General features: G+C 34.3%; 1 protein-coding gene across 1 annotated transcript in view; it reads left to right on the top strand.

The window, feature by feature from the left end:
• Positions 1–25220, top strand: part of LOC126890751 (uncharacterized) — a 65855-nt gene extending 40635 nt beyond the window's left edge. The window contains exons 2-4 of the mRNA XM_050659922.1: positions 4653–4751; positions 12510–12734; positions 22664–25220. Of these exons, the coding sequence (XP_050515879.1) occupies positions 4653–4751; positions 12510–12734; positions 22664–22806 (467 nt within the window). The 3' untranslated portion in view covers positions 22807–25220. The remainder of the gene's footprint in view (positions 1–4652; positions 4752–12509; positions 12735–22663) is intronic.
• The last annotated feature ends 224 nt before the right edge of the window (positions 25221–25444 follow it).

Below are 25444 nucleotides of genomic sequence, written 5' to 3'. Positions count from 1 at the left end.
CAGATGCAGAGATAAGGATCAAAGTGAATGGAGTACTGATCAACAACATACGATATGCTGATGATGGTGTCTTAATTGATTTTCAACAACTATTCACTATATTTGGAGGTTTCTCTCTCTCTCTCTCTCTCTCTCTCTCTCTCTCTCTCTCTCTCTCTCTCTCTCTCTCTTGTCATTTCCCCATTACTGAGGATCGTGATTTCTTCCAATATTCCTAACAATGTTTCTCCATTGGTCTCCATCTTCGGCTGCTCTAAGAGCATCGGAGAATGAGTTTCCAGCTGAATGCTTTATTAGGTCAGACCATCTAGTTGGTGATCGTCCTCTTGATCTTCTCCCCGGAACGTTTCCAGAAACAATTAATCTCCCCAAACTGTCGTCACTTCTGCAAACCACGTGACCAAAGAATTGCAGAATTCGTTGCAGACATATTGTGGACAGGCTTTTTTTATATTGAGTTGGTTTAGAATGGAAACGTTTGTCCTATGAGCTGTCCAAGGTATGCGCAGCATTCTTCTTCAGCACCACATCTCAAAGGCATCAATTTTTGGCGCTCGCATGCGCGAAGAATCCAAGTCTCTGCTCCGTATAGAAATATTGAGAATACAAGGGCATTCATCAGTCTCATCTTGATATTTTGAGAGATAGATCAGTCTTTCCAAACTTTAGTTAGGCGACTCATCGCATTTTTTGCCATTCATACCAATACGTCTCCGAACTTCTGCTTCACAGTTACCATCGTTAGTTATAGTAGACCCGAGATAGATAAAGGTGTTTACTATCTGGTATTCCTGTAACATGTTAGTCAGTTGAATAGTGTCGAACCTGTCGACCACGATTATTTTTGTCTTAGCTTTATTGATTTTCAGACCAACTTTATTGCTTTCGTACTCAACTCTTCGCAGAAGATCAAATATTTCTTGCTCATTTGCTGCTATAAGTGTAGTATCATCAGCAAGTCTTAAATTGGAGATTTTCCTACCAGCTACTGTTACTCCACCGGCCCATCCTTCTAAAACCATCCTCATGACATGTTCACCAAAAATGTTAAATAAGTCAGGTGACAACACGCATCCTTGTCTAACACCTCTCTCGCTCTTGAAATTATGAAACCATAACACTGAATAGCAAGTCCATTGAAAGAGTGAGCAAATTTAAATACCTGGGAACGTGGCTTTTTGAAGACAGGGCATCGGACAGGGAAGTAAAATGTCGCAATGACCAAGCTCGACAACCTTTCGTAAAATTCAGAAAGGTGCTGACCTGTTCAGAGTTCGATCTTCAACTGAGACTAAGGTTTACTAAGTGCTACGTATGGTCGGTGGAGTCGGTGTTACTATATAGCGTAGAGGGCTGGACACTCATAACGAGAGATATCAATAGATTAGAAGCCTTCGAAATGTTTCTTTATCACCGTATCCTAAAGATACCATGGACGGCGAAAGTCACAAATGTAGATGTCTTTAACAGAATCAACCAAGAACGCCAACTTTTCGAAGCCATCAAGAAAAGGAAAACGGCATATCTGAGTCACATCATCTTTCTTCCTTATCCGCGACGGAGGTTGGCAATCATCATGGCTATTCTGATCTTAGATGCTGCTGCTCTGAATAGTTGGGTTGATGTGCATCCATACCATTCCCTCAAGTTACGCAACCATGAGATTCTTCTTCTTCCTACACTTTTCTTGTCCTGGATTTTCCCCTGTATAATTAATTGAAGTATGTTGTATCTCTCATTACGCATAACATGTCCCAGGTGTTGCAGCTTTCGTGTCTTGATGGTTTCCAATATTTCCAGTCTTTTGTTGTTCTGAAGCTATTTCCTTGTGGCATTTTTATGATTAACTATTTAGTGGGAAATAAGCCACAATTAAATTGAAAAAATAATTTTATTAACGTTTCGAAGCCCAAACCGGGTTTCGTTGTCAAAATACAAAATACTATTAAAATAAACAAAAATGTTGTTGCTAAGTAAAAAAAAATTCTTCTAATAATTTATTTAATCTGACTCATTTATATTGGCAATTCAGACGTATATTATACATTTTAAAGTAGAAGACTTTAAAATGATATCGCCAATATTTATGAGTTGCGTTTCTGGGACGACTTTACTAAAAGATGGTTCATTCGATTACATGAAATCAATCCCAACTCAAGAATATCCGTCACAAAAAAAATCATAGCATGTGATATGTCTTTAAAAAGACAAACAAATGCAACGATGACAGTAAATTCTCGCGTTAGAGATTCCATAGTAAATCACGAGGGAAAACCTGGAAAAAACCTCGTGATACTATCCCGACATCGTAAGTATTTGGTCTTACATTTAATTTACTGACATCGTTGCATTTGTTTGTCTTTTAAAGACTGATCACATGCTATGATTTTTTTTTGTGACGGATATTCTTGAGTTGGGATTGATTTCATGTAATCGAATGAACTATCTTTTAGTAAAGTCGTCCCAGGAACGCAACTCATAAATATTGGCGATATCATTTTAAAGTCTTCTACTTTAAAATGTATAATATACGTCTGAATTGCTAATATAAATGAGTCAGATTAAATAAATTATTAGAAGATTTTTTTTTTACTTAGCAACAATATTTTTGTTTATTTTAATAGTATTTTGTATTTTGACAACGAAACCCGATTTGGGCTTCGAAACGGTAATAAAATTATTTTTTCAATTTAATTGTGGCTTATTTCCCACTAAATAGTTAATTCCAGTCTTTTGTTCTCATGACTTCGTTGTTTGTTACATGCTCGGTCCATGATATCTTTAGGATTCTTCTATACACCCGCAGTTCGAATGCTTCAAACGTTTTAGTAGTCGACGCGTGAAGTGTCCATGCTTCTTTGATATCCTCATAAATTTAGTTTTCTTGATGTTTATTGATAATCCATATTCTTCTCCATACTCAACTATCTTGTTCATTAGCTTTTGGAGGTCTTGAAGGTTGTCTGCTATTATGATAGTATCGACCGCATATCTAATGTTGTTAATTGGCGTTCCATTTACCTTTATTCCTGCTGTTTCTCCCTCAAGAGCTATTTTCATAATTTCTTCAGAGTATGCATTGAATAGTAGTGGTGACAATACACACCCCTGTTTCTGATGTGTGTTCGTTAATGCGTATGTGTGCCTGTTGTTTATAATATAGATTTGTTATAATTCGAAGGTCATTAGCTGTTTGTAGCGGACTTTATCGAAAGCCTTGTTATAACCTATGAAACAGACGTACATATCCTGGTTCACATCCAAGCATCTCTGGATTAGTACGTTGAATGCAAAAAGAGCTTCACGGGTACCTACCTACGCCTCTACGGAATCCAAATTGTGTTTCTTCGATATCCACATCAAGTGTTTGGTAAATGCGTTTATGAATGATCTTTAAAAACATCTTAAGTGTGTGAGACATCAGGCTTATGGTACGGTGGTCGGTGCATTCTCTAGCATTTTTCTTTTTTGGGAGACAAATAAATATTGAGGTCAACCATTCATTGGGTATGTCACCCGACTGATAAATTTCATTAACGAGCTTTAAGAGGACATCCATGTACTCATTTTCTATTATTTTAAGGATATCAATAGGCTGTTGATCTGGCCCGGGCTTTTTCCGTTGCTGGTGTTCTTTAGTGCATACAATATTTCTTCCTTTGTAATTTCTACACTTGTTTCTCTATTTTCGAAAGATATGTCTTGTAGATTTCCTCTTTCGTCGTCGAAGTCACATCATGCGAAACGAAAAATACCAGTTATTTCAACTTATAATCGAGGGTAAAATTGAAGGCAAGAGAAGAATAGGACGCAAGAATATGTCATGGCTGCGAAACATACAATCTCTGATAAACATTGCCAGAAACAGAGAGTTAATGGAAAATGTGATCACTAACATCCATTCGGGGATTTGCATCTGAAGAAGAAGGAAGTGCCTTGACGTATTTTTATGGTAGATTCGATTTTTCGAGGATACCAAACTGAAACCCCGTAAGATAATTTGTTATTAATAATTTAATTGTTATGATTGTATCTCCTACTACACTGTTAGAGATATTTGATTTTACCACAATGGAAATTATTTCTTTTGAAAAACATGAACAAAATGGCGTTTGGTAAAATCTTTTTTATAAAAGAATTATTCAAAATTAAGCTATACACTTTGAAAATATGATCATAATGAGCTAATGGAAGTTGTAGAACAACTCAAAACCATCTTCGAACTAGAAACGATTTCTTGTGAGACCACATTTGATGCTTTTCAACTCAACTGTTCGCAAGAGACCTAGAACTTCTTAATCATTTGCTGCTATAATGTAGTGTCATCATCATTTTTAAATTAATTGGAGTAACCCACCGTTACTCCATTGAACCATCCTTATAAGGCCAACCTCATTACATGTTTAATATCAATATACATTAATTAAGACAGAGTTGACAAAACACATCCTTGTTTAACCCCTCTCTCTGCTCTGAATTGGCTTGAGAATTTTTTATCTAGTATTTAGTCGTACTGTTGCCATATTGTACTGGTACAGATAAATCGCTAGATCTTCCTGACCACAGAGTGAAAAATCTTAAATTTTTGATTTAATGATAATTACCAATATCCATATGTTGCCAAATAAAATCATAATGGATTTTGTTCACAGGCAGAAGAACCAGATGTAGGAATGGGCATAAGAGTACCATTTACACGATACCTGAACCTGTCTTTCAACCCAGAGGAAATGATCTCAAATCAATGCCAGGTATGTCTAAACTTAATCTATTTAGATATCTAAACTATCAGAATTGATGTTCTAATAATTTTAATACATTTAATAGCACTTCAAAAGCTAAATAATTAGAAATCCAAAAATCCCCTTTAGAAGATAGCATCTAAATCAAGATAACGTTATCAAATACTAAAGGCGGGGTGACACGATCCAAGTTGCATCCAAGTGTACTTAGTCCAAGTCAACTTGGACGCTGCGCGCGCTACTTGGAAGCTACTTTGATCGTGTAAATTACTTGGACGTCAAATAAAATAACAAATATCCATTGCAAAGGTGATTTTGGAGGGTATTCAAGTGGTTGCTGACTGCTTATATGTTAATACATGAGCTTGAGATCCAGAAAAAAGCAATAAAAAAGAAACAAAGGAAAATTTGGATTCTTAATTGGATACGTGAGGCGTTTGGAGCTTCGTCTAATTTTCTAAGTGAAGTAGTAAAAATGTAGATTAAGATACATATAAAAACCATTTAAAAATAACTACCGAAGAATTTGAACAACTATTGCAAATGGTCAATCCAAAAATTTAAAATTTAAAAAGTTGATACAAATATGAGAGAAAAAAAATTGTATGAACATGTGCATAAATGATTAAATTATCATGTAGTGTAACTCATGTAATGTAACTTCAAGTAGTAACGGATATTTGTACATACATAACAATAATACCCAAAGTATAAATAGACCAGGGCATTTAGCACTAAAAACACCTGAATAAATAGATTTTTAAATACAGCACCTAGAGACTTGCAGTTTTTTGCATTATGTTCAGGATGACGTCAGAAAAAAAGTCTGCTACTTAAAAATGGGTGGAAATGCATAATTGCACTGTAAAGTGCATAAAATGCATCCAAAATTGCATAAATATAAAAAATAAAGTCAAAATCAGTATACTAAGGAACAAAATTTAATAATTGGGGGGTTTTTGGGGTCACTGAATACGATTACGCCACCAGAACTGACCCCGGATCTCCTGGTGCCCAAGGTCACAGCAAGAGAGGTCATCTTCTGGAGTTTCGATGGTTTTCGGCATTAAATCGATGCAAACGGATTACTCACGGATTTTAGGGGTCACTAAATACGAATATGCCATCATAATTGACGTCCGGAGTACCTGGTACCCAGGGTCGCTACTAAGGCACGTCATCTTCTGGAGTTTAGAGGGATTTCGGTATTTAATTGTTGCAAATGGATTACTCACGGGTTTTGGGGTCGCTAAACATGAATATGCCATCAGAATTGACCACCAGAGTACCTGGTGCCCAGGGTCGCGACAAAGCACGTCATCGTCTGGAATTTCGATGGATTTCGGCACTAAATTGATGTAACTGGACTATTCGGGTGGTTAAACACGAATATGCCATCAGAAGACACATCTGGATCACCTGGTGCCCAAGGTCACTGCAAGGGACGTCATCTTCTGGAGCTTCGAAGGCTTTCGATATCAAATTGATGCAAACGGATTACTTACGGATCTACACGAATATGCCATCAGAATTGGCCTCGGGGTACCTGGTGCCCAGGGTCGCTACAAAGGCACGTCATTGTCTGGAGTTTCGATGGATTTTGGCACTAAATTGATGTAACTGGACTATTGGGGGGGTTTTGAGGGGGTTAAACACGAAGATGCCATCAGGACAGACCTTAGGATCATCTGGTGCCCAAGGCCACTGTAAGGGATGTCATCTTCTGGAGTTTCGAGGTCTTTCGGTATCAAATTGATGCAAACGGATTACTTACGGGTTTTTGAATTCGCTAAACATGAATATGCTATTAAAACCAACTCTCTGTGCACCTGGAGCCCAAGGTCACTGCAAGGGGCGTCCTCTTCTGGAGTTTGAGAATTTCGGCATTGCACTGATAGAAATGGATTACTCGGGGTTTTTTGAGTCGTTAAACAGGAATATGCCATTAGAAAAAACCACCGGATCACCTGGTGCCCAAAGTCACTGCAGGGGACGTCATCTTCTGGAGTTTCGAGGACTTTCGGTATTAAATTTATGCAAACGGATTACTTGGGTTTTTGGGGTCGCTAATCACGAATATGTCATCAGAATTTAATTCCGGAGCACCTGTTGTCCAGGATCGCTACTCCTCATCTTCTGGAGTACGTCATCTTCTGGAGTTTCTAGGGTTTTCAGCATAAAATGGATGCAAATGGATTACTCGGGGGGTTTTTGAGGTCACCAAATACGAATATGCCATTAGAATAGACCCACGGAGCACCTGGTGACCATGGTCACTGCAAGGGACGTCATCTACTGGAGTTTCGAGGGTTTTCGGTATTAAATTGATGCAAATAGATTACTGGAGAGTTTTTGGAATGGCTGAACGCGAATACGCCATCAGATCTGACCCACGGAGCACTTGGTGCCTAAGGCAGCTCATCTTCTGGAGTTTCAGGGGGTTTCGGCATTAAATTAATGCAAACGGATTACTCGTTTTACGAGTGAAAAACCCTTTAAAAGTTGCAAGAATTTAAATAAAACTAAATAGTATGAATAAACTTGATGGATGTTGCAAATATTCCTGGATATTACCCAGGGCAGCACAGGACTCTGAGTCGACACTCAATTCTCAATATGTGAGGTTCATCCCTTTCATATCACATCCACTTGGGTTAGAGTCCTGTGTTGCCCTGGGTAATATCCAGGAATATTTGCAACATCCATCGATTTTATTCATAATATTATGTAGTATTATTTAAGATTTTGCAACTTTTAAAGGGTTTTTACCCATATCTTTTTGGTCGCTCACGCATGCATGCTATTGGATTTTTAACACTGATAATGGACTTGTTAATCCAAAAAGTTTTGTTTTGTGATGTAACCCTTATTGGGATCTTTTAAATATACCTTTTACAAAGGATCCTGTATTTTTTTGTGATTTATGATATACAGCCAGCTACAGGAATTTTATTTTCCTCGTGGATTTTCAGTTTATTATGGTAGGGGAGCCCAAGCGGGGATTTCTGCAGTTACTCGAGCGCGTCAGATTATCACATGAGGAGAAACCTTGTACCCTGTAAATGTACCTCTGCCGTATATTGTTGCTTAATACAGAAGAGTTCGTTAAAGGGGGCCAAAAAAAATCTATCCTTAAAAAAACTCGAAACCGTCAGATTAAGATAAGGTAAGTTGAGTACACGCAAAACAGTATATATTTCAAAAATCTGACGATTTGAGTAGGTCGTAATAGACGGAGAGCTAGAGCCGAAAAATCATCGTCATAAGTAATATGGACTTTTTCCTGTGAAATGTTTCCATTGTATATTGACAATTATGAGCCCTTTCAGGCTGACACCTCAGTGGATACAGGAAGTAGCAATAAGGGATGAAAGGGGAAAGTTAGTGCAGTCATTAAAGGTTTTCACCTCCTATTTTGTTAAATCTCCATCGATTTGCATGAAAATTGGTGACTAGTTAGAGCATACGCCAAGAAACAAAACTGATTTGGTGCCACTTGCACTTTTACCCTGGTGGTGAATACCACCCCTTCCCGCGGGTGAAAACTATTTTATTAAAAATAACCCCACAAATCGATAGAGGGACAAATTTTAAGTAAAATTTGTTATATCATGTTATTAAAAAAAATCACTACTTTTTGAGTTATTAAAGATCACAGATTTGTCTATTTAAGAGCATATGCGTGAAGTTACGGATGATAAAAAGAACATGTTAATTAATTGTATGTTAGTAAAATAATATTTTTATATTATTTCGATATTTAATTGATTTTTTTTTTTTTTCATTATAAACTGAATATGTCCAGAAACTGGGGGTGTCCAATAATGGGTACATTTGACATATTCGAATACACTTTTGCTAAATTTATAATATCGAAATAATATAAAAATAATATTTTAGTAATATACAATTAATTAATATTTTTTTATCATCCGTAACTTCACGCATGTGCTCTTAAACAGACAAATCTTTGATCTTTAATAACTCAACAACTATTGATTTATTTTAATAACATGATATAACAAATTTTACTTATAATTTGTCCCCCATCGATTTGTGGGGTTATTACTAATAAAATCGTTTTCACCTCCGAGAAGGGGTGGTATCCACCCCCAGGGTAAAAGTGCAAGTTGGCACCAAATCATTTTTATTTCCTGAGCTATGTTCTAACTAGTCACCAATTTTCATGCAAATCGATGGAGGTTTAACAAAATAGGAGGTGAAAACCTTTAAAAACTATACTAACTTTACCCTTTCATCCCTTATTGCTACTTCCTGTATCCACTGAGGTGTCAGCCTGAAAGGGGTCGTAATTATCAATATACAATAGACACATTTCACATGCCAAACTTCATATTACTTATAACGATGATTTTTCGGCTCTAGCTCTTAGACTATAAGGAAATGGGTGAGTCCCAAAGATTCACAAAAAAAGCGGATATTTCGCGAATAAACGTCAGATCGAAAAACAAAAAAATACCTGCTCAATATTTTTCAAAAATCTATCGAATGGTACAAAATACGGCTCCCCACGGACAGGGGTGGGGGGTAAATTTATAATTTTAAATACGAATCCCGCGATATTTCGCGAAAATGTAGAGCAGATAGAAAAACTGAAAAATGCACTTATTCATTATTTATGAAAAATCTATCGAATGACACCAAACACGACCCCCCTCCGGAGGTGGAGTGGGGGGTTACTTTAAAATCTTAAATAGGAGCCCCTATTTTTTATTGTAGATTTGGATTCCTTACGTGAAAATAAGTAACTTTTATTCGAGGTATTTTTTCGAATTATGGATAAATAGCGCTATAATCGGAAAAAACAATTGTTGGAAATGGAAAATTAAATTAAAAATGGAAAAAGTCCCCATTAAAATGGAAAACTTAACTTCTTTTTGGTTTTAGGACCTAATCTTCACAACCCAATAGGTCCCCATAACGCTCGAGTGACTGCACATTTAGCATACTTTCCTCCCCGACTATTACGTGATATATATTTTCAATAATATGGAGATGTAGATATCAAGTTATTATCTAGATGTAGACATCTTAACGATTCTCGATTAACATAACATAACATCTTAACGATCGACCATACTCGATTCAATAAATCCCTAATAATTTATCTTTACGTTCTCAATGCATATGATTAAACATTTTTTTATCTATTTACCTTTTTATCTATCATATATGGATAAGATTAGGAGCTTCAAACTATCTATGTAAAAAACTTTGATTGATTGGCAGTATGCAAGACAATAATTCGCCTCATTATGTCTGTGAACACAACTCCTCTTTTATTAGAACAAATAGAATGACAAATGAGGTGTCGGATGAGAGCTTATGACCCAAATATGGCATAAAAGGTGACAAATTAGACTCAGGCTTCCGGTTGTAATCGGCAGTATGGCCGGAAGTTTGGCAAACATGATTCAAAATTAACAGTGTAAAAACAGTGTTCTGTTGTGCCATTTATTTAATTATTTATTTTGTATTTAACATCATAGCGTCTCTCTGCCGAAATAGCCCGATGAGGGAACACAAAATTTTACGAAAACCTCCAAAAAATAAAGGAAGGATGAAAATTTGGGAAAAGGTAGTTGAAATTGTCTATTATTATATAAGAAAAAGTTTACAATTCTACATCCCCTCCATTTTACAAAAATTGGGAAATACGGGGTAAAAAATATTTTCTCGGGAGTGAAAAAATTAAAAATATACGTTCAAAATAGGCCCGGAATTGGATAAAATGACTAATTTTGATGACTAAGACTATTTGATAAAATGACTAAGAAAGTGCTATTAAGTGCTTATTGCTCAGAAGTATGTTTTCAGCATCACCTAATCTCATCTTAGGTTCTACTGGTTCTACCAAATACCTATTATATGTACATATTTTAATGACAAATGAGAATGTAGTTAGTACCTACATTCTGCAATATTACTTAAAAAGTAAGTACATATTTATAAATTTCAGTTATCTATATAAACTATTATATTATAATATTTAGTTAAACTAAACTATGTATGAGTAACTAAAATTTATATACTTATATGTACTTACTTATATGTATTTATTAAATAATATTGAGTTACCAAAATAGATTATACCTATTTTGAAGCACCGCAAACAAAATACAGGAGATTATGTATGTTCTTTAGTCCTAGTACTTTATCATTCGTCTTCATCCTTAACACTGCATAGATACAAATAATGCCTATTTTCGATTTCATATTTTACCGTTGTTCAGGTAAGAAATGGTCAGAATAAGACAAGACGGGGTTAAGGGGATATGTATTGTGGAATAACAACATCGATGCACCGGTGGTTAGGTGTTGCCAAACGGAGGGAAATTTCAAGGGAATTTTCAACATAAAAGTGATAAAGGGAAAAGTTAACTCAAAAAGGAAATTTTTGTTCCAGTCCAAATTGTAAAATATTTAAAAAAATCAAAATATTTAAAAATAATTAAACATATCTTCTCAGATTTTGTGAACAGGAGGGAATTTTTTTTATAAAAGTGGGAATTTTTAAGGTTGACGGAAAAAGCTTACTCGACGGTTGGCAACACCAAAGCCGTGGGTTTTGTCATGCTTTGGTTCTGGAATGGCCCGTATTGAATTGAATGTACCTAAATTCAAATTCCAACGATGTAAAAATACACATGATAAACTCGAAATGGTAAAGTTATTTCAATTATGAAAACGAATTTTTAATAATAAACGTTAATACAATTAATGTTAAACTTTTTTACCATACAACAATTTTGAAATGAAATTCGTCCAATACTACCTACATACATAAATTTTATTCATTATTCTAAAATATAACGAAGTTGATAATAAGGCTAATATTATACTTCCTATACATACATATTATTTTTAAGATATTTTAAAAGTATCTACTTATAAGTATGTGTTAAGAATGTAATTATAAGTATGTGCTAAGAATATTCGATAAAGGTATATTCTAAGAATAGTATCTACTTATAAGTATGTGTTAAGAATGTACTTATAAGTATGTGCTAAGAATATTCGATAAAGGTATATTCTAAGAATAAACTTTTATGAATATTCCGAGTTACTACGTACACGAATGTACTCAGTATATTCGGTACGAGAATATACTTTAAAGTATATGCAAAGAACATGAAATTTAGAATGTTTTTTAAGGTACATGCTATGCTTGTACTACGCATATACTAAAAAGAATATACTCCGACGAATGTTGGTAGTATATGCTTAGAACATGATACGAACATCATTTTTATGTGGGATCTTTCACTGAAATTGTGGATTTCCTAAGACTCATCGATTTCCTTCTGGTCATGGGGTCGTATTCTACTCGGATGGCTGATGACGTCGAGAAACAGAAGAAACATGCATGTATCATCTTATTGAATACCAATCTATAACCAGAGGCAAAGCGATGTGTGCTGTTGTACCATTTATTAATTCTTTATTTATTTGATATTTCATGTGACAAAAATTGTTAAAACGTGGAGTTCAAACGCAATCCTAAAGATTTTAAAAAATTTAAGTAGCAATAACACGTTCGCACATATTTTAATTATAAAATTGACGAATTATTCGTTTTTGAGACAACGATACATGATAAACTACTTCATATTTAAAAAAAATCATTCAGCAACAATCATAAGACGTATAAAAATATACGTCGTAATAATATATTACGCATATACAGGGGTATTTATAACACAATAACACGAATCAAAATTTTTATTATGTCTTATTTTGTTTCAGATATCGAACGAGTAGTTAATAAAAAAAATCGATCTTTTCCAAAATCGATATTAAAAGAAAATTCTAAGCAACATGGACGCCGTAAGAACGATAAGACTAAAGAATTCAAATTGGGGAAGGGAAGATATTGGACTGAACCAGTTATATTCCCAAGGGAACCAGTGTACCAAGCACAACAGAAACCCTCGTACTTAGTACCCTTCACAGCTCTTCCAAAAAATTTTGGTAAAATATTTTTACTTTTGTGTAATAGAGACTTGTTACTAAGTAAACTCTGCTTCATTGTCTTTGCAAAGATTCACTTATAGGGCTTTTCATCGATTGTCATTTGTTTCGAGCTTCTGTCATATGTTGTATAATCTGTGTATAATATTAATATACACGGATTATACAACTTATGACAGCAGCTCGAAACAAATGGCTGTGAATGAAAAGCCCTATTTATGTAAACTACTACGACCTCTCAAAATGACCATGATAATATACGCTAGATAAGCCGAAAAATTACCGGAACACCTAAAAATTGGGACATGTTAGATGTCTCGAATTTCCTAAAGTTGTTGTCCGATTTGAGTGATTTTTTTAGTATGTTATAGCCTTATTATTTAAGAAAATCAATGTAATAATATTGTCGCTAGACAGGTAAATGTCATTTTATGCCGAGTGTAACAATCATACTGTGTTCTTTCCTTAAAGTTCGGAACACAGTGTGGAATAATCTAGCACATGTAAAAAATTGAAATTAAAACTTAATTGTAGCCATAGGTTTTATTGACTTGTTCTTTATTCATTTGCTTATGTTGGATAATAAAAAAGTTAGATACGTTAACAACTAGCCATGTTTTTCATCAATAAATCCTCACTTTCAAAGTAGGCTATGTAAACATAGCAATTTAATAGATGTCAAATTATTAACAGTCAAAAAGTGTCTGGTTTGTTGTGAAGATTAGTAGATTTATTATTTAAAGTTTCAATTAAGTACGTAATTTTTTGTTAATTGGTAGAACTGGAAAGCGCTACAAGGCATTTACCCGCGATGAATGTGATCAAGCAGTGATCTTACATAGCGAAGGACTTAGCTACCATGCTATCGGCTCACCGGTAATGCAAAACCTCATGTTCTCAGACTGTAATCGAATATTTACAGCAGGTAAATCATCGGGCTTTGAATTGGCCATTGCATAGTCCAGATCTTAACCCGATCGAACATGTGTGTGACATAATTGGCAGAAGACTACGACAGCGTTTGCCACCACCTAGAACCTTACAAGAGGTAGAAACAGTAGAAACCAAACAACATACCTCATTTGTAATTTAAAAGTACATATTTATCTTCTTTATTATCGAACATAAGCAAATGAATTAAATAACAAAATGTTAAGAAAGCCTAATAGTATGGTATAGTTAGATCCAAACCCAGACATCCAAAGTGAAAGTTATCCTCCAACACCAAATTGTTCTATATGGTCCACATAATGTTCAGAAAAAAGTCACACCATTTTGGGCGTCGGGTTTGGGGGGGAGAGGGGGGAGAAATCTGCAAATTCGTAGTTTTTTAAGTTTTTCGTCAATATTTCTAAAACTAAGCGGTTTAGCATGAACAACCCTCTACACAAAATTGTTCTACATTAAATTTTAAGTAAAAAAGGCCCTATGCATAACCCTTCTAAAATGAACGGTTCCAAAGTTACGGAGGTAGTATAGTATAATTGGTCCAAAAAATTTTTCTCATTATTTGGCATTGAATATTTCAAATTATGCATTTTACGAAAAAAGCTAACCTTTAACATGCCGTATCTCGGTTTGTATTGGTCTAAAGATATTATTGGAAAAGAGTTTGGTTTATATTACTAAGAGATACAATTTTGATATCTACAGTTTTTTTGACTAAATGCATATTTTTCGAGGTATTCTCAAAAAACCCTCTAAAAAAATCGATTTTTTCGTCGAAAAACTGTTATCTTCAAGCGCGAATAACTCGAAAAATATTAGTTTTACGAAGAAAATTTAAAAAACATTTCTTTCTTAGAATCACTTTTTCCATCGAATTACATGGTTTTAATTAAATTCTCGGGGGTGGGAATTAAAAATTCCCACCCCCGAGATGGGGTGGCAACCACCCCCAAGGTTTTAGCGTATGATAGCGGCATGGTATAGAAAATGATCCTTGGACTATTCCCTATCTTCTGTGAAAATTTCAAGTAAATCCATGCTGGACGAAAAAATTGCGAGCCAAAATGCTTTATTTCCTCAATCGACTATTGGGGCCGACCGACCGGCTCTGTCCCATTATACAGCTGACCGACTATAATAACTTTTATTTATATTTAATTTAGAGTGCGTGTGCTGATTTTCAGCCTTACTAAATGGATTTAATTACCTTCGTAGGAAAGCAACTTTGATACCCTCTCAGTAACCCCTGTTCTACGTTTCGCTTGACCGACCGCAGTATGATTTTCTACACACTCACAGTAATCAACTGTGAAAAATCTAGCTATAGTAAATTCAAAGAGATTTTTCAGCGCTGCCTCTCCGTTTATTACCGGTATCAAGCTCGTTAGCTTTCTTCAGAGAGTGTATAGATGACTTTCTCTGAATGAATCAAAACAATCCCGACTGCTAGTATCGACTTACAGCAAAACAAAGTGATACGGGTGCCGTGGCGACATTTGCTTACAACAAGCGACAGTTTTACTTTAATAAAATTAAAAATAATATTAAAATGAAACTTTTATTGAGACCAATTTTCTGGTAACGCCTTCGCGGTTTCTATAATTTGCAAACCATACGAATGCTAAGGCAAAGAAGGCTAGGGGAGATCTAAGAATTGCACCTCACTTCCTGCCTACTCGGCATGGCAAACATTCTATTAGTTTAGTCCTAACAGAGTACGTGAACCAAATTTTTCGTTGGAATTTTTGCCGCGCTGAGCAGGCAGGAAGTGAGATGCAATTCTTAGATCTCCCCTAGCCTTCTTTGCCTCAGTATTCGTATGGTTTGCAAATTATAGAAACCGCGAAGGCGTTACCAGAAAATTGGTTTCAATAAAAGTTTTATTTTAATATTATTTTTAATTTTATTAGAGTAAAACTTTGGCTTGTTGGAAGCAGATGCCACCACGGCACCCGCATCGCTTTGTTTTGTTGTAATTCTATACTAGCATTCGGGTTTGTTTTGATTCATTCAGAGAAAGTCATCTATAGTCTGTCTAGAAAGTATCCGGAAAAAAAAAGCAGAATTATAATTTTACGGCATTTATTTCTATCACTTGAAATATAAAATTTCAACAAATAATTCATCTCATTTACTTATGCAACCACCATTTAAATCTAGACACTTAACTAAACGTCCAGGTACACCCGAAACTAGGGCAAGGCCATAATTTTCGGTAATGGTGTTCCAGGCCTGTAAAACTGACCGAATCAAACCTTCTTTATCTCGTGTCGCTGCTCGTTACACTTCAATATTCATCAATCCCCATATGTTTTTAATGGGGCTAAGATCTGGAGACGCTGCTGGCCACGGAATTGTTGCCAATTCGTGTTCTTGCATCCAAGCTGGAGTATAAGCAGAAGTATGGCATCTTGCATTATCTTGCTGAAAACGCCACCCCTCTGGATATAAAACATAAGCCGCTTCAAGAAGAAAACCATTTAGGATGTCACAATATTTCGCACTATCAACAGTACCATTAACTATACAGAGAGGTGTAGCACCGCGCTGAGATATTGCTCCCCCAACCCTTATTTTAGTGGGAAATTTGGAAATTTGAACGGTAACATTTTCTCTTGATATGACTTTTAGATGATTTGCACCAACCTGGAAACAACTTTTATCAGATATAAAGACATTATTAAAATTATCTTCTCGAAAACGTTAGCAAAAATCAATTCTTCGTTGCCTTTGCAGAGGTGTCATTGTAGGAATTTTTTTTTGGATGTAGCCTTGTTTTTTCAGTGACATGCTGACAGTTTCTGGGCAGACTTTTATTCTTCGTTGATTTCCAAATCTGTTCGCTAATTTTCGAAACTCTAGGCGCGGATTTTGTCATCCTAAAAGCCACTAAAGAATTTAAATTGTTTCCGCGAATCTTAGGCGGTCTACTCGAAACTGGCGTATGTCTCATATCTATGCCAGTTTTTATCCTCTTTATTGTCTCATACACTGCACTTTTTCCGAGTTCAGTCAATTGCACTAATTTTTTAACGTTTCGGACACCCTTTCTATACAAATATTCCACCACTTTTCTTTTTTCTACATTATTTCACAAATCTTAAGTCTGACGAGCTTGAAACCTGTAAGGGTATTGATGGCGGTCTCTAAATGAATTGAAATATAAGACGTTTCTAGTTTTCGTTATACAGCAAAACTATTATTTATAATTATGTTAATTATTAGTAATTAATAGTACCTATTCAGCAACAAAATCACAACGACGCCAAGATTATTGTTCTTTAGGTTATCAATTAATTAAATCAAATCATATGATGCAATTTTTACAAATAGTGCCTTGTGATGTTTATGTACGTTTAATAAATGTTTCATAAGGCAAATAATTTAAATGTTGCCTTCGTCTAGATTCTAGATTGATGGTAATCTTTCCACGTGTATTATAACATTGTTTCAGATCTAAAACAATAAAACAAATCAAAGGTATTCATTGTGTAAATATTATTTATTTAATTGAAAATCGTAAGATTGTGTAGGAAAAAAATAAAATTGGATTTTAAACAAAACAGTTCAGCGACTTCAATTGTTATTAGTAGACAGTACTCGCAGATAAAGGGGTAGCTTGGCTTCCACAATATCTAAATATTTTTTTATTAAGTCATACTCTTTAGCAATCAAAGCACAAATAAGATTGCATAAGTTAATTTGCTGGCTACGATGCAAAGGACTCCTATGGTCTTGGTGAGGTCTTCTCCAGTGACAAGACCACCTTAACCGTTTTTTAGGTCAGCTGGCCAGATTATTTGAGTCTCCTATCGGTATGATGTTCTATTAGAGGTTGAAGTAGAGGGTTACTGTGTGATTCCAGTCCTTCATGTTATTTAGTGCAACATTTAGTGAGCACATCCTGTATGAACGGGATTCTTAGGTCTTCATGAAGTGTTAGGTTTGATACATACCAAGGTGCATCAGTTATCGTTCGCAGTATTTTCGCTGGCTTCTTTGAATTACGGCTGTATTTGACTTGCTCTCACATCCCCAGAGTGGGATTCCTTACGTCCAGATAGGTTTTATGACAGCTTTGTAGACAAAGATTTTATTTTCTAGGGCCATTTTCGACTTTCTACCTACTAGCCAGTTTAGATCTTACATTCTTAGGCCAATTTGTTTTCGCTTCTTAAGAATATGTTCTCTCCAATTGAGTTTTGAGTCAAGATGTATTCTGAGGTATTTGGTGCTAGAGAATTGAGGAAGTTGGATATTATTCAGTGAAACTGGGGGACACTGGTCTCTTCTCAAGATAAAAGTCACTTGGACTGATTCTGTTTCATTCATTTTAATTCTCTAATTGTTTGACCATGTTTTGATCTCATTCAATTATATCTGTAGAATGTTAGATGCTATAATTGGATTTTCGTCGGCTGCAAGTATGGCAGCATCATCTGAAAACGTACCAGTGATGGTTTCATCATTGTTCATTGTAGAGTAGATCTGCTGTGTATAGCAGGTATAATATTGGTCCAAGAATACTGTCCTGTGGGACACCAGATTATATAGGACAATTATTGGAATTACCAGAGATCTTTTGTAAATACACTAAATCTAAACTGCTCGTCAAAAGTTAGGGATATAGAAAATTCTGCTGAATTTTCATAGTAGATTTTTTCGTGAACAGATTAACGGATTCCGCTAATTTTTTTTTATTATTTTAGATTTTTCCTTAGTATTTACACAGTTATACAAAGGTTTACTCAAACATTTTTTTTGTACTTATACCGGGTGGAAGAAAAGAAATGTTTTTCTTATGTTAAGTTTGAGACGCCCTGTAGGGAGGACGAGGTACAAATGTGAGTTTACATCGAAATCATATTGTAGTCTTATGTTTTGTGAACATTTTGCTTTTTGAATATCCCTGATATCTTTAAAAACAAAAAGATAGACGGTTAACATGTGTTTTAATCGAAACAAAAGTTTGAGACACCTTGTAGGGAGAAAAAGGCACAAACGTGAGTATACCTCGATATTATGTTGTAGTCTCATATTTTGTGAATATTTTATTTTTTTGATTTCTGTAATATCTTTAATAAATAACAAAGAAACTAGACGGTAATACTCTTTAATATGTGTTTTAACTGACGACATGCATCACATCACACATGTTAAACATAGAAACACATATTAAAGAGTAATACCGTCTAGTTTCTTTGTTATTAAAGATATCAGAGAAATGAAAAAAATAAAATATTCACAAAATACGACACTACAACATAATATCGAGGTATACTCACCTGTGTGCCTTTTTCTCCCTACAAGGTGTCTCAAACTTTTGATTCGATTAAAACACATGTTAAATTACAAAACCGTCTATTTTTTGTTTCTAAAGATATCAGGGACATTCAAACAACAACATGTTCACAAAACATAAGACTACAATACGATTCTGATGTATACTCACATTTTTACCTCGTTCTCCCTACAGGGTGTCTCAAACTTAACATAAGAAAAACATTTCTTTTCTTCCACCCGGTATAAGTACAAAAAATAAGTTTGACTAAACCTTTTCTCAATTGTGTAAATACTAAAGAAAAATCTAAAATAAAAAAATTGCAGAATCCGTCTGTTCGCGAAAAGATCAACTATGAAAATCAGCATAATTTTCTATATCCCTAACTTTTGACCAGCAGTTTATCCTAACTGCACTTCTCATGCTCGCCGAATCTTTTTCGGTCCTTCCTGAGTTTTGTAGAGGTTATCCTGATTACTTTTCCTTGATGGTTTAATCATTGTAGGGTAGATCTGCTGTCTATATCAGGTATAATATTGGCCCAAGAACACTGCCCTGTGGGACACCAGATTTTATAGGACAATTATTGGAATTACTGAGAGATCTTTTGTAAATACACTAAATCTATCCTAACTGCACTTCTCATGCTCGCCGAATCTTTTTCGGTCCTTCCTGAGTTTTATAGAGGTTATCCTGACTACTTTTCCTCGGATTCTGTTCATCTTCGGAAGTATACAGGGTGTTTCATTAATAATTGTCCATATAGTAACTGGAGAAACCTTAGCACAAAATACGAAGATTTAACCTAAAACCCTTAAATAAAATGTGGTTCCTTACTGAGTTACAGGGTGTTTTATCTAAAAATTTAAAAATTATTTTTGCTCAGCATTTTAAAACTACTCGACGTATCCTTTTCATACGTGGCAGGAAGTATAGGTACTGTACAAACTACTAAATTATGTTGAACAAACGTTTCTGGCTATTATCAGAGGCGTACGACGGGGTAAAGTGAATGGTTGACCCTTTCCAAATTCGACGCCACTGGCGAAATTGCTATTTTAGTTCAATTTTTGGATTTTCCAATACTTTCTATGAAAATAATATACTCTTCATTCGTAACGATAAAGTCATTAGTTTTCGAGATCTTTGAAGTTAAAAATGAAACGACACAGTTATTTTGATTAATGTATTGTGTCGCTTAATTTTTAATTTCTAATATCTCGAAAACTAATCATTTTATCGTTACGAATGAAGAGTATATTATTTCCATAAAAAGTATTGGAAAATCAAAAAATTACACTAAAATAGCAATTTCGTCAGTGGCGTAGAATTTGGGAAAGGTCAACCAGCCACTATCCCCTGTCGTACGCCTCTGGTAGTAGCTAGAAACGTTTATTTGTCTTAATTTAGTAGGGTGTAAAGTACCTACACTTTCTGCCAAGTATGATAAGGATACGCCAGATATTTTTAAAGTACTGGGTACAAATAATTTTTAAATTTTAATCATATGAATCATATAAATAAATTAATCAAAATAACGGTGCCGTTTCATATTTAACTTCAAATATCTCGAAAACTACTGACTTTATCGTTACCAATGTAGAGTATATTATTTACGTAGAAAGTATTGGTAAATCGAAAAATGACACTAAAATAGTAATTTCTCCAGTGGCGTAGAATTTGACAAGGGTCAACCATTCACCATCCCCTGTCGTACGCCTCTGATAGTAGCTAGAAACGTTTGTTTATCATAATTTCGTTGAATGTACAGTACCCACACTTTCTGCTAAGTATGAAAAGGATATGTCGAATAGTTTTAAAATGCTGAGCAAAAATAATTTTAAAATTTTTAGATAAAACACCCTGTAACTTAGTAAGGAACCACATTGTATTTAAGTGTTTCAGGTTAAATCTTCGTATTTTGGGCTAAGGTTTCTCCAGTTACTATATGGACAATTATTAATGAAACACCCTGTATAACGGAATCCAGTTTTATAGTTCACGGATGACTGCCGTTGCGTTGTTCTCGGTCCTTGTTTACTTCGTTCCTTTGCTTGTGGTGGCAAATAAACGCAAAGACGCTCACCTCAAAAGAAAGCTAATGAAACAGTGGTAGCTCCTGATACTCTGAGTTAAGATGTCCTTGGAGTCCATTTAACCATACTCACATCTCCCACAGAGTTTCCATGACCGAGCATAAACAGTCTCATCCCCACAATAAGATCTTAAGGATCTCGGAGAGGTTTAATATTAAAACTCAAGGTACTTCTTTTTATGAAGTCGGCAATTATCAGGGCAAATTTATCTCTGTAATGAGCTTGATGGGTTAAAGTATTTGCATCTTTCTTGATCTATGCTTTTACCTATGCCTTTTAAGCCATCTCTCATCACTTCTATTTTCAATTACAGCTGTTTATATTTCTCACGATTCATTAAGTGTCCGAAATATTATCATATTATATTGTTTTTATTATATTATGTATACTGGCACATCACCAATCAATCTGCTTAGCGGTCATTCTCTACTTCTTCTGCTCTATGGGTTTGAGAGAGCAGAAGTATCTCTTCGTTTGGTTGTTCGATCATACCTATTCTAAAATATTTTAGCAGTTCATTTGGTATCCTATCCTTACATGCAGCTTTTCTACTCTTCGTCTTACCAAGTAAAATTTTATGTGCTATTAGATTGAAAACTTAGTTTTTTGATAGCAGTTACCGCTAGAGCATCCCTGCCATTTCGTTCGTTGCAATCCGTGACTGCACGCCGGGGTTTGTCCTAGTTGGGTCAGAGAGAGCAGCATATGTGCCTCCTGATGAGAGACTAATAAGTTTCGAAATCGGTAGAGATGCTTTCTACACTCTCTGATTGAACTGGAATACTGATGCGGCTGTAGTTTCGTGTTGCAACGAAATTGAAAATGGTTATTCATTTTGTATTAAAATTTTAAATTTGATATATATTTATATTAACTTTTTGTTTTGAATTTATTTCTGGTATTTCTGATTCTAACGTTATTGATTATTCCGCTGTAGACAGCTTCTTTACCTAGTCATTCCATGAATCATTTTCTATTTATTTCGGGTTTATTAGTTCCTTCACCTCAATTCTTTGTCCTCTTATAAAGCTTCTTTTCCCTTTATAGACCATAAAAGCATGTTCCATTTCTTTTGAAAAACATTTCCAACGGTCAGTATTATTTTTTTTTACAAGGACATGCCTTTGGTTCCTTAATTTATTATAATTATCTTAGACTTGTTGTGTCTTGCTTGACATGTATTTAAGGTAACCTTTTTTCGTTTCTTTGCATTTTTTCTTCACTTCTGTACATATTCAGGGCGTATTTCTCCTAAGACTGAGTCTAAGATATTTAATTTAATTTAATTATCATAATTTTTTCTTGTGATATCAAAATTTAACTAGCCTCACTTAAATTTGCTCATTAAAAGAAATTTACAAAATATACTACGAATAGTATCGTTGCTAAATTATTTAGCCACTGTATTTGTAGTACTTATATTTTGCAAATTTCTTTTTTACTACCTACTTATAGTAGGTATTATTTATATTTAGGCCTTCTATTAAGTTTACAATTTACCTAAATGTATTTTTATACTTAAGTAGTTTCTGATAAAATGTATTGTTAATTAATTTTGTTATTATTTTATTTAATCTATTCTAACACCACCATTTTTGTTGCAGACTTTTCACTACCAAACGTGGAAGTACATAGTGATTTTGTTATCATCAAAGATTTGGACATATTACAAACCTATTGGTATGAAACTGAAAACAACAAAGAGGAGTACAAAAAGCAGCCCCAATTGAACCCAAACTTCACGTAAATTTTCACATCATACAATAAATTAACAAGTGAGCTCGAAAGGCTAAGCCAAAATAAGAAATATTTGATCTTATCGAAATTCTTGACTGGTAATTTGTTGAAAAAACATATTACAACAATACATCCAAAATTGAAAGCTGTTAGTTTTCCACGAAAAGAAAATTATAACTGGTTTTCGAATATTGGAAAAACTTCTACAGTGAAAAGAAAAATGAGGATAATATATGACGGAATTGTGGAGAACTTGCCAAGACCGAGTAGTCCAGAAAGCCACTGCGCATCCGCTAGGAAAAATATTCTAATTCGGATTTTTCGCACAATCTTACTCAAAAAGGACTCCTTTTAACAAATTTGCATGTTGCCATGACCAAAAGGTGGTCAAAAATTTTTTAAACGTTTTTTTTGCTTTTTTTTCTAAAATTATTTTTTTTGCATGGAAAAAAGTTTTTTTAGGTTTTTTGAATCATTCCAAACAGAAAAGGTCTTTAGTGACTTTCCTCTAAGAATGATAGTTTTTGACATATAAGCGATTAAAAATTGAAAAATTGCGAAATCGGCCATTTTTAACCCTCAAAAACTATGTGAAAAACTGAAAATTTGAATGTTGCCAAGATAGGTAGATATTCTTTAAACATCGATTGATGAAATCCCGAGGTGTTTTTTGCAATACAATATTCAAAACTCCTTTGTTTTTTAATTGCTAATCAAGCGTGCGCGACACTATTTTCCACCGACGACAGTATGGTGCAAATGAAAGGAATAAATTCGTTATTTCGTAAACCGGCGCCTTTAAGGAAAAATCCCGAAACAGGTCGATTTTTATTTTTAAGTTATGATAAATTGTGGCATATATGGTATACTAGTGACGTCATCCATCTGGACGTGATGACGTAATCGATGATTTTCTAAATAAGAATGGGGGTCGTGTGCTAGCTCATTTGAAAGGTTATTCAGTTCTTTATTCAGTAATATAAACATTTACATAATTATTTATACATTGTGTCCAAAAAATTTATATTAAATTAAATAATTTGACAAAAAAAGAAGTAGAAGGACACGCTGTATAAATAATTATGTAAATGTTTACATTACTGAATAGAGAATTGAAGAACCTTTTAAATGAGCTAGCACACGATCCCTATTCTCATTAAAAAAATCATCGATTACGTCATCACGCCCAGACGGATGACGTCACTAGTATACCATATATGCCACAATATCATAACTAAAAAATAAAAATCGACCTGTTTCGGGATTTTTCCTTAAAGCCGCGGGTTTACGAAATAACGAATTTATTCCTTTCATTTGCACCATAATGTCGGTGGAAAATAGTGTCGCGCACGCTTCATTAGCAATTAAAAAACAAAGAAGTTTTGAATATTGTATTGCAAATTCGGGATTTCATCAATCGATGTTTAAAAAATATCTACCTACCTTGTCAACATTCAAATTTTCAGTTTTTCACCTAGTTTTTGAGGGTGAAAAATGGCCGATTTCGCAATTTTTCAATTTTTAATCGCTTATATGTCAAAAACTATCATTTTTAGAGAAAAGCCACTAAAAACCTTTTCTGTTTGGAATGATCCAAAAAACCTAAAAAAAACTTTTTTCCATGCAAAAAAAAATAATTTTAGGAAAAAAACAAAAAAAACGTTTAAAAAATTTTTGACCACCTTTTGGTCCTGGCAACATGCAAATTTGTTAAAAGGAGTCCTTTTTGAGTAAGATTGTGCGAAAAATCCGAATTAGAATATTTTTCCTAGCGGATGCGCAGTGGCTTTCTGGACTAGAGGAAATAGTATCATAAGATAACTGACTGTCATCTCTGAATAGTATTGACTGAAGAAAGAAACTGAAAATGCAACACATAATACAGCTCTCAGAGTATAGCTACTATGACTTATATATCATTTTTCTGAGAAATACAGAAAAAGAAATATATAAAGAAAGGTTCACGAACATAAGTAAATAATATATCTACTTATATTAAGTTCCATGAGCTCTGTATATAAAGGTAAAAACGACGACATTAACCTTCATAATGAAAATCCAGATTACGGATGAAATATGGACAAAAAGAATTTTCCTGTATATAATAGGCTACATTTGCCTAAACTGATGTAAATAAATAAACAAAAATGATAATTTTTCGATAAACATGTAAAATATAACGGATATCGTTAAATCGTTCCGCAAAACTGGATATGTGCTAATTCCGTTGATAAGGCTTAAATATATTTTTACGTTATTTATACTCTCATAAAAACTGTGATAACTACTAAGTGTTTTGCATATTGTTATTAGCAATACTGATACAAAAACTTTATAAATAGTACACATGTGTTGTCTTAATGGTATATATATGTATATTAAGCTTTTTTACGAAAATAAATACATTCGAATCTATTTAAATTACTTGTGCCTATTTTTATTCCTTGTAAATCTCAATCTTAATGGAGCAGTATAAAGTACCTACAGCCTAAACTTCTATATCCCACCTGACCACATACCTACTCAATGAAGAAGGATTATAGGACAGTCAATGAGGGTATTGATTTACGTGATATTTTTACAGTAAGTAGGGAATATCCCAAGAAACAAAGTCTACCCTATGCCGATGTGTGCTTTTGTCTTGGGGG

This window comes from Diabrotica virgifera, chromosome 8, assembly GCF_917563875.1.
Source record: "Diabrotica virgifera virgifera chromosome 8, PGI_DIABVI_V3a".
Classification (NCBI taxonomy): domain Eukaryota; kingdom Metazoa; phylum Arthropoda; class Insecta; order Coleoptera; family Chrysomelidae; genus Diabrotica; species Diabrotica virgifera.
The sequence above is the reverse complement of the archived record's forward strand: the minus strand, read 5'-3'. Positions and strand labels throughout refer to the sequence as shown.